This window comes from Otolemur garnettii, unplaced genomic scaffold (assembly GCF_000181295.1).
Source record: "Otolemur garnettii isolate 467f Iridium unplaced genomic scaffold, OtoGar3 scaffold00023, whole genome shotgun sequence".
Classification (NCBI taxonomy): domain Eukaryota; kingdom Metazoa; phylum Chordata; class Mammalia; order Primates; family Galagidae; genus Otolemur; species Otolemur garnettii.
The window spans coordinates 109,091-120,188 of NW_003852418.1; the positions used below are offsets into that span (position 1 = coordinate 109,091).

Consider the following 11,098-nt stretch of genomic DNA (forward strand, 5'->3'; position numbering starts at 1 on the left):
AAAAAAAAAAAAAAAAAAAAAAGGGCAAGAGAAGGAATATTTATAACATATTAAACCATGATTCCTGTATTCTTCCTAGCTTCTCCATGTCAGTCTCCTGGTAGAGACACTGTGGACTTATAAATGGATGACAGAGCACATCTTGAGGGGACCCAAAAGGAAAACTCTGCCAGTGGGGTGTGGTATCAGTTACCCACAGAGGGGGCACCGTGGGCAGAGGTCAGGGGGCTTACAGCCACGGCCACATAGGCCATCTTCTCCTCGGTGGGCACATTATGGCACTTCTGCAGCTTCCTCAGGAGCCTCCATAGAATCCAGGTCGTGCTGGGCAGCTCTACCTCCAGGGTTCTCCACAACTCAGCTAGATGCCTAGAAATCCCAAAGAGGAAAAGATTCAGGAGAGTCCAGTTTACGCCATAACTACACCTTCTTATAGTTTGTTTGGAATCCAATCTATACGAGGTTTTCCTCTCTGCTCAGTTCTTCAGGGCATCAAAAGATTTACTGATTTTTTTTTTTTTTGAAATTTTTTTATTTTTTGTAGAGACAGAGTCTCACTTTATTGGCCTTGGTGGAGTGCTATGGCGTCACACAGCTCACAGCAACTTTGCCTCAGCCTCCTAAGTAGCTGGGATTACAGGCACCCGCCACAACACCCGGCTATTTTTTGGTTGTAGTTCAGCCAGGGCTAGATTTGAACCCACCACCCTTGGTATATGGGGTCGGTGCCCTACCCACTGAGCCACAGGTGCTGCTGAAGATTTACTGAATTCATAACTCCCAAGGTTTTGCCGAGTCAAGTTCCCATGGCTTCAACATGGACTTCAAGGTTTTTTGTAAACTGGCCCTGACTTAACTGTTAACCTTACCACGTCCCTGTCATCTACTCTGTGCTCAAGCCACCTTTACCAAACAAAGCACAGACTCTGAAAACCTTATTCTTTCGCTTATGCCACTTTCTTAAACTGGAAGGCCCTTTCCAGGACTCTTCTCCGCTTGTCAAAATCCTTCAGTGTTTAGTTCCAATGTCATCTCTTCTGTGAAGCCTTTGCTGCTTCTTCACCATGTCGCTCACAAGAGTTTCCATAAGACTTTTAAAAATTTTTTCTTAAAGGATGCTACAGTCTTACACGTGCTACTGTCAGCTACGTGTGCATCTCTCTGTTCCCTCTGAAGGAAGGGATTCTTTTTGCTCTTCTATGAATTCCTCTGGGCCTAGCACAATGCCAGCTTCACAGAAGGCATTCCAAGACATTTATTCAATCCAGTCTATGGTCCTCAAATTTTGGCTAAGGTCAATCCCTGAAATAAAAGCTTTGATACTACTTAGATGAGCTCTCTTAAGGAAAATGGTATGTAAGAACTTCTCTATCACTGATTCAAATGCTGGGTCTGAGAGTTACATAAACACTGTGGAAGAGCATTATGCTGGAGGGAAGAAGGAGAGTTACTCATGAGTTTAATCTATTTTCTTATTTTCCGAATCTACCTAGCAAATCTTTGTATGCTACAGTCAGGTTTTTTTTTAATCCTTAAAAAATTTTAAATTATTATGGGTACAAAGTAGTTGTATATATGTATAGGGTACATGTGATGCTTTGATACAGGCATACAATGGAGATTAGTGAAATCAGGGTAACTGGGGTATCCATTATTTCAGGCATCTATTATTTCTTTGTGTTAGAACATTCCAAGTCTACCCTTTTAGTTATTTTAAGGAACACTCTAACTTATTGTTGATTGTAGTCACTGTGTTGTGCTTACTGTCAGTTTTTAAAGTGCATCAAAAAAAAATTTTTTTTGAAGACAGAGTCTCCCTCCATCACCCTGCATAGAGTGCCATGGTGTCAGCCTAGCTCATAGCAACTTCAAACTCAAGTGATTCTCTTGTCTCAGCATCCTGAGTAGCTGGGACTATAGGTGTCTGCCACAGTGCCCAGCTAGTTTTTCTATTTTTAATAGAGATGGGGTCCTGCTCTTGGTCAGGCTGGTCTTTTTTTTTTTTTTTGAGACAGAGCCTCAAGCTGTCCCCCTGGGTAGAGTGCCATGGCATCACAGCTCACAGCAACCTCCAACTCCTGGGCTCAAGCAAGTCTCCTGCCTCAGCCTCCGAAGTAGCTGGGACCACAGGCACCTGCCACAATGCCCGGCTATTTTTTTGGTTTTTTTGGTTGCAGCCATCATTGTTGTTTTGGTGGGCCCGGGCTGGATTTGAACCTGCCACCTTAGGTGTATGTGGTTGAAGCCTTAGCCACTTAAGCCACAGGCGCCAAGCCATCAGGCTGGTCTTAAACTCCTGAGCTCAAGCAATCTACCCACCTCAGTCTCCCAGGCTGGGATTAAAGGGGTGAGCCACAAGGCCCTGCCTGACATTAACTTTTTTGAAGAGTCCAGCCCAATTATCTTATAGAATGTTCTTCATTCTGGATTAGTTAAATTGTTTACTTATGATTATGTATTACATTCTAATTTATATCACAGGCACATATCTGTATCTTCAGAGCTATGTCACATACTCCAGTTTAATCCAGAGCCCACAGGGTTCTGTTACCTGTCATATGGTATTGGATGACACAGAAGGTGGTTGAGCACTGTATCTGTGTACTTGGGCCTGGATATAAACAAACTCACAGTAGTTATGATTTGTTCACGGAGGCTAGGCTGGCTGATTACAGATAGCTGGGAACAGATAACTCCCATAATTTCAGGCACCTGAAGAGGAAAAAGAAATTTCTAAGACCATAATCCATAGGACACTGATGGTTACTGAGGATATTTGTGAAAGATCCTGAGGAGTTACTTTTAAACAGATGTTTATTATTTAAAAAGAGTTTGTGATCGAAACTACTTAAAGCACATAGTGTATCTGTATGTATGTATATGTGTATAAAAGAATTGGAAGGATTTCTAATCAAAGATGTTACTAAAGTCTTTGAGTGATGGGATATTAGATTTATTTTTTCCTTCTATATTTTTTCTAATTTTTTTTCTATGATTATATATTGCTTTTATACTAAGGCAAACTAATAAAAGTATTACAAGGAAGCTGGGCTTTTTTCCACTGTGACTCTGAGAACGGCAGAGTCCTCCCCTATAGATGTCCATCAGGCTCAGGTAAAGGAAATAGGAGCCGCTGGGCTCTGGTTCCTTTCTCTGTTTGGACTACTCTTCCCATCCACAGTCTCATGGCTTCAAGTCACTGTAGAATTGTTAGCTTCTCAGAGAGGCAGTCCTCGAAAACTTTATATAAAATGTTTGCATCATCACCTTAAACCAGAAACTGGTTTAAGGATGGGCAGGTGAGAACATTTCACTCTGCCCAATGAAATATAAGGGTAGACTTACTGGGGGCTTGTGGGAAAGATTTTCTTTCCTGAATAAAGACATGGAAAGCAAGACAGTAGCTTTCTTCTTTCTGGATACAGTCTTATTAGCTCAGAAAGTCTAAAATTGTTGCAACTACCTTATGATCATGTGAATGGACAAAGTGGAAAGATAGAAAAACCTCTGGGTTTTCTGTTTAATCACTGAACCAATCCTGGAAAATACTCTACATTCAGACTTATGTGAGATAATAAATCCCTTGGAACTCGACAGCTACTTTTTGGTTTCTGAAAGCACCCACTGATATAAGGGAACATCTTATTATGCACTCATCATACTGTTACTTTTACATCTTTGCTATTTTAATAGTCTAAAAATGGGTTCTCATCACTTAAAAATTACTTTTTATTTTTTATTTATTTTTGAGACAAAGTCTCACTCTGTCAACCACATAGAGTATGGTGGAATCATCATAGCTCAATGCAACCTCAAACTCCTGGGCAATCCTCCTGCCTCAAGCTCCCAAGTTCCCAAGTAACTGGGACTATAGGCACCCACTAGATCACCCGGCTAATTTTTCTATTTTAAGTAGAGACAGGGTCTTGCTCTTGCTCAGGCTAGTCTGAAACACCTGAGTTCAAGCAATCCTCCTGCCTCAGCCTCCTCAGGATCACAGGCATAAGCCACGGCCCCTGGCCTATTCTCATGTTTTGATTTTTTTTGAGACAGAGCCTTATTCTGTTGCCCAGGGTAGAGTGCCATGTCATCAGCGTAGCTCACAGCAACCTCAAACTCCTGGGTTTAAGCATTCCTTCCACCTCAGCCTCCCAAGTAACTGGGACTACAGGTACCTGCCACAATGCCCGGCTATTTTTTGTTGGAATTGTCATTGTTATTTAGCAGGCCTGGGCCAGGTTTGAACCTGCCACCCTCGGTGTATGTGGCTGGTACCATAACCACTGTGCTATGGGTGCAGAGCCAGTTTTTCTACTTTAATAGAGTTGGTCTTGCTCTTTAGTAGAGCTCAAGGGATTCTCCCACCTCTGTCTCCCAGAGTGCTAGGATTACAGGCGTGAGCCACTGTGCCTGGCCTATTTTTTATTTTTATCAAAGCACAACATGCACATATTTTTAAAAATCCAGTAGTATTTCAGGGTTCTTTCCTCCCTATTCCCCAGGTGTGCTCTCTAGAGACAACAACTTTCATCTCTTTTATTTCTTTCTGTATGCCCTTCTCTATTTCTAAATGATGCAATTACATTGTTATTTCTTGGTGCATCCATTTTAGATATATTTAGATAAATTCTCTTGATTTTAGGCTAAGTCTGCCTCCTTCTAGGGCTACTTATGGCTTATTTTATCTTGATACCTGAACCTATCTGGGTGAGTTTCTAAGTTAAAGATACTGTTCTCTAGAAAAAAAAAATAAACTTACTGTTTTCATATGTGTTAATCATATCTCCCCAGAAAAAATTCTGCTCTTGTGGAAAATGTGGACCACACTTTGTATTTAAGAATTTCTCCTCCTCATTGTATACACAGTGGTTGTGTTGTTAGTGTATGTTTGTGGAATGGATGAAGGTCTGTGTCCTTGTTAGTAGTTGTTCTCTGCTGAATAGGAGGAGACGTCAGCAGCTGCAGGAATGAAAGGGTCTTGTCAGTATTTGAAACCCTGGAAATGGCCACTGAGCTTTTACCTTCTCAAATCGGGACTCTGCATTTTTCACCAATGTTATCAGCAATTCTCCTGCTGACTGCTGGGTGCAGGGATGTTTCAGATTTTTCAGGCCATCCAATGTAGTCATTACAAACTGGCAGAGCTCATTTGAACTGAGAAAAACTTCAAAGACCTGAAATGATTTAGGAAAAATGAACTTCCAAGAAAGATGCTAGGATACAAGGAGCCCTGGATAAGCACTAGATTCTAAGTTAACAATCCGAGAAGCATACAAAGATGTACAAGGCTGTTTGCATCAGTCTTGTTTAGGCTTTAACTAGACTTTCTGCATGCATAGCCTTTTTGATGCTCTTTCAAAAAGCTTTATCATGAGAGCCTCAGAAAGAATGATAATTACATTTTTTGTTGCTTTTTAATTTTTTTATAGAGATAGGGTCTTACTATATTGCCCAGGCTGGTTTTGAACTCCTGGCCTCAAGCAATCCTCTTGCCTCAGCCTTCCCAAAGTGCTAGGATTATAGGCATGAGTTACTATGTTCAGCCAAGAGTGACACTTTTATGGGAGTAGGACTAAAGAAAAGACTCTAATGGTATTTAGCTGACATGGCCCCAGGCATAATGAAGATAGGAGACAACATACTAAAAGAAAATGTCATTTTGCTTCTTGTACTTGGCAGTATAAAGAATGCTTCACGTGATTTTAACAAGTACAATCTCCTGGACACTTACTATACAATAGCCGTTATGTAAAATGTTTTCCATACGATATCTCATTTAACCCTTATAACAACTGATTTATTCACATTTTTACAGATCCCCCTTCTATCAGATAAGAAAACTGATACACAGAGAGATTAAATTACCTGATACTTTTGACTCCAAATAAATAAAATTTGTAGGTTTTCTTTTTTATCCCTAATCCCTAATATCCCTGGTTAGTCACTGTATAAATATTTGGGGTTTTTTTATTTGTTTGTTTGTTTTTTGAGACAGAGTCTGTGTTGCCCTCAGTAGATGCCGTGGTGTCACAGTTCACAGCAACCTCAAACTCTTGGGCTTACGTGATTCTCTTGCCTCAGCCTCCCAAGTAGCTGGGACTACAGGAGCCTGCCACATGCCTGGCTATTTTTTCCTTGCAATTGTCATTATTGTTTTAGCAGGCCCAGGCTGGGTTTGAACCTGCCAGCCCTGGTGTATGTGGCTGGCGCCATAACCACTGAGCTATGGGCGCCGAGCCAGGGTATTTTAAAATAGTTTTTTTATACTTATACAGCTCTACAGTGTGAGTCAATAGTGGCCAAATAACAAATAACTCTGTTAATTAAAAAATGTATAGTTCCTTGGATCAATCACATTCTCTTGCAGTTCCTTTTGTTGATAATGGTTTACATTTGCAAGAGTCTGGAAGGAGAGCTGGTCTGAAGAGAAATCCAGGGATACAGGATACAGGCATCACAGACAGGTTGGACTAAACCACTAAATTAAGAAGGCAAGGTATATAAGAGTCATGAACAGGGTGCCTAGTCTCCAAACTATGGTATGTTTAGAGAGCACAATTCCCTGGACAATCTTGTATGCTTAGTTTTATAAGAAACTACCAGAACTCTTTCCAAAGAAATTTTACTTTTTTTTTTTTGTAGAGACAGAGTCTCACCCTATTGCCCTCAGTAGAGTGCCTGGTGTCACAGCTCACAGCAACCTCCAACTCCTGGGCTTAGGCAATTCTCCTGCCTCAGCCTCCGGAGTAGCTGGGACCACAGGCACCTGCCACAAAAACACCCAGCTGTTTCTCTGTTGCAGTTTGGCTGGGGCTGGGCTTGAACCTGCCACCCTCAGTATATGGGGCCAGTGCCCTGGTCACTGAGCCACAGGCGCCACCCAGCAATTTTACTATTTTACAATTTCTATGAACAAATGCATGAGACTTCTGGTTGTTCTCCATCCTTGCCAACATTTCACACTGCCATTATAATTTTAGCCATTCTCAATACCTGGGCAATATTGAAGGGACAACTGTAGAACTGTTTAATATCATAGAGATCTAGGAATTCTTGACATTTTTTCAATGCTCTTCTCAAGCTTTGGTGATTTTTCTTCTTACGAGTAGTATCTGAGAGAGAGAAAAAAAAATAGGTGTTAATATTTCCTTTCATCTTGATTTTATAACTCTGGTTGATCTCCAGTTTAAAATGAATCCCAAGAGACTCTGGGAAAGCGAAATGGAGGGGTGTGTGTCGAACCTGACCGTCTGCAATCTGGCCTACAGCGGGAAGCTGGAGGAGTTGAAGGAGAGAATCCTGGCCGATAAATCCCTGGCTACTAGAACTGACCAGGACAGCAGAACTGCCTTGCACTGGGCATGCTCAGCTGGACATACAGAAATTGTTGAATTCTTGTTGCAACTTGGTGTGCCGGTGAATGATAAAGATGATGCGGGTTGGTCTCCTCTTCATATTGCTGCTTCTGCTGGCTGGGATGAGATTGTGAGAGCCCTTCTGGGAAAAGGTGCTCAAGTGAATGCTGTCAATCAAAATGGATGTACTCCCCTCCATTATGCAGCATCCAAAAACAGGCATGAGATTGCTGTCATGTTACTGGAAGGTGGTGCTAATCCAGATGCCAAGGACCATTATGAGGCTACAGCAATGCACCGCGCAGCAGCCAAGGACACTTAGCCTGTGACGAGGAGAGAGTGGAAGAAGCAAAACTGCTGGTGTCCCAAGGAGCAAGTATTTACATAGAAAATAAAGAGGAAAAGACGCCCCTGCAAGTGGCCAAAGGTGGCCTGGGTTTAATACTCAAAAGAATGGTAGAAGGTTAAGCAGCTTGGATTTATTCTTAACTTTGTATGTTTTTGTTGTCCCCAGTGTCCTGGAAACTAATGTACTTGTGCATAAGGCATCATTAATGAATGATGAAGTTTTCTCACCTTCAAAGTCTTACAAACATGTTAACTATTGTTTCTGCTGAGGTACTTGTTCTAAGCTTACAACTTGCTTTCCAGGCATGGAATAACTGTTGAGATTATTCTGCTGTTACCATGTAGTATTCTGTATTGAATTTTGGTTAGTTTTGAGTATGTGATTCTGTGGCTGTCATGAGTCTTCAGCACCCTCCCATGCACCTTCTGACCCCCTCTGAGGCAGAACAGTGCAACAGCAACAGGTCAATTGTTTTGCTAGATGGTTCTAAGTGGATTCTATAATGTTCAGTTGAAATACATCCTCACTTATTTTTCAAGCCTCACTCAGGCCTATGCCAAATATTTCTGTTTTTTCAACCATGACGTTTAAATTATTTTTGTGACAGGAGGAACACATATATTTTAGTGGACCAAATTTTAAGTTGGAGGGCATGCTCTAAAAGATTGAAAAACAATAGCCCATGTACCCACGTATTTCTCTGATGAACCTTTTTCCCTCACAACAACATGTATGGTTTTTTAAAAGGAAGTTTCTAAAGTACCTGTATTAAGTCATTCTGTATGAAAAAGAACGTCAAGCTTGTTAAAATACGTAACAAAAATGTACTTTGATTTGTATTTCACAAACTAAAAAATAAAATGTTGAGAGGAAAAAAAAAAAATAAAATGAATCCCAAGATCTCACTCTTCTTGTCTTTTTCACTTGAACAAAAATGCCTGGGGAAGGGAGTGGGTGTTAATCTGAAGGCTGGTTTGTTTCCCTTTTCTTGTGGAGCAATATATGAAAAAAACTGAAAGAAAAAGAAAAGAGCTTTTTACAAGAGCAGAATTTTGTTGTTGTTGTTGAGACAGAGTCCTACCCTATGCTCTGAGCAGAGTGCAATGGCATCATAACTCACTGCAACCTCAGACACAGGCTGTGGGCATCCCACTACCTCAGCCTCTAGAAGTCGTTGGGATTACAGGTGCTCACCACAGCTCCCCGCTGGCTTTTTTTTTTTGCAGTTTTTGGCCGGGGCTGGGTTTGAACCCACCACCTCTGGCATATGGGGTCGGCACCCTACTCCCTTAAGCCACAGGCGCCGCCGATGACTTTTTTTTTTTAATGAGTCCAGGTCTCATAACTCCTGAGTCTCAAACTCCTGAGCTCAAACAATTCTCTGTCCTCAGCCTTCCACAGTGCTGGGATTATAGGCGTGAGCTACTGCGCCCGGTAAGAGCAGTTTTTGAGCAATTTTTGAGTACAGCCAAGCCACGCTACCTGATTTTCCCACTGTCGAGGAATTTTGACATAGGGTCTCCCTATGAAATTTAGAGTCCTTCAAAATTGCCCTAATTCTGATCAGGACTCTTTTTTGTTTTTTCTTTGAGATAGAGCCTCAAGCTGTCCCCCTGGGTAGAGTGCCGTAGCATCACAGCTCACAGCAACCTCCAACTCCTGGGCTCAAGCAAGTCTCCTGCCTCAGCCTCCCAAGTAGCTGGGACCACAGGTGCCCGCCACAATGCCCAGCTATTTTTTGGTTGCAGCCATCATTGTTGTTTTGGCGGGCCCGGGCTGGATTCGAACCCGCTACGTCAGGTGTATGTGGCTGGTGCCTTAGCCACTTGAGCCACAGGCGCTGAGCCTCAGGACTCTTTATGTGTCTAGTTTTGCTGATTATTGAGGCTACCAACAATCCTTTTAGTATCTTATTTTCCTCATGTTTTATTGTGACCTTATATATTTTGGAAAATTATCTATGGAAAGTTGTTGAGAATTAAAGATACTATTTCTTTAGCTAGAAAACAAGCTCCCTAGGGAAAGGCACTTTGTCTGTCCTATTTACTGATACATCCCTAGAACAATAAATGCTTCATAAATATTTGTTGAATCAAAAATCAATTGCATTTCCTTGGCTGTGTATCTTGGTTGACACTGCTCACATTGAGAGCTGCCCCCAGATGGGACAATTGATTTGGGAAGCATGAAGCATCCTTTCCATGGGATGCGTAAGACCAGGCAGAGCAACAACAGTCATGTGTAGCTTAACGATGAGGATGTGGTCTGAGAAATGCATCGTTAGGCCACTATGTCATTGTGTGAATGTCATAGGGTGTAATGACACAAACCGACTCCACACCTAGGCTATATGTTATGGCCTATTGCTCTTAGGCTATAAACCTGTACAGCTGGTTACTGCAGTGAATACTGTAGGCAACTGTAATAGAATTATAAGTATTTGTTTATCTAAACATAGAAAAGGTACAGTAAAAATACAGTAGAAAAGATAAAAAATGGGGGTGGCACCTGTGGCTCAAAGGAGTAGGGTGCCGGTCCCATATGCTGGAGGTGGCGGGTTCAAACCCAGCCCCGGCCAAAAACTGTAAAAAAAAAAAAAAAAAAGTTACACTTCTACAGGCCACTTACCATGAATGGAGCTTGCAGGATTGGAAATTGCTCTGGGGTGACTCAGGTCGTGGTGAATGAATGTGAAGGCCCAGACCATGACTGTACATTACCAGAGACTTTATAAACACTGTACACTTAGGCTACATGAAGTTTGTAAGAAAAATTTTCCTTTCTTCAATGATAAATTAATCCTAGATTACCTTAACTTTGTTATTTTAAAAAATTTGGTCAGCTATACAAAAAATATTTTCTTTATATCCTTATTCTATTTACTGAAAAAATAATTTTTGTTTTTTGAGAGAGAGAGTCTTACTCTGTTGCCTTTGGTAGAGTGCTGTGGCATCAGTCTCGCTCATAGGAATCTCAATCTCTTGGGTTCAGGTGACCCTCCTGCCTCAGCCTCTCAAGTAGTTAGGACTCCAGGTACTTGCCACAACGCCTGGCTAGTTTTTCTATTTTTAGTAGAGATGGGTCTCACTGTTGCTCAGGCTGGTCTTACACTCCTGAGCTCAAGCAATCCACCCGCCTTAGCCTTCCAAAGTGCTAGGATTACAGGTGTGTTCCACCACACCTGGCCTGTGTTGTGCTTTTGGCAGCAGTTTTGTTTACACCAGCATCACTACAAACACATAACACACTGCTTATAATATTATGACAGCTCGGCTCGGCGCTTATAGCTCAACCGGCTAAGGCGCCAGCCATGTACATCTAAGGTGGAGGGTTCGAATCCCCAGCCCGGACCCGCCAAACAACAATGACGGCTGTCAACCAAAAAATAGCCGGG

The 11,098-nt window shown here is 41.8% G+C and overlaps 1 protein-coding gene and 1 pseudogene across 2 annotated transcripts in view; one reads left to right on the plus strand and one right to left on the minus strand.

The window, feature by feature from the left end:
- Positions 1-11,098, minus strand: part of MROH8 (maestro heat like repeat family member 8) — a 73,439-nt gene that overhangs the window by 23,424 nt on the left and 38,917 nt on the right. The window contains exons 10-13 of the mRNA XM_023512028.1: positions 6,994-7,112; positions 5,022-5,174; positions 2,552-2,712; positions 234-369 (exon numbers count right to left, since the gene is read on the minus strand). Of these exons, the coding sequence (XP_023367796.1) occupies positions 234-369; positions 2,552-2,712; positions 5,022-5,174; positions 6,994-7,112 (569 nt within the window). The remainder of the gene's footprint in view (positions 1-233; positions 370-2,551; positions 2,713-5,021; positions 5,175-6,993; positions 7,113-11,098) is intronic.
- LOC100940921 lies at positions 7,215-8,489 on the plus strand (annotated as a pseudogene). The gene has a single exon (XR_001161180.2). The product of XR_001161180.2 is annotated as a 26S proteasome non-ATPase regulatory subunit 10 pseudogene (transcript).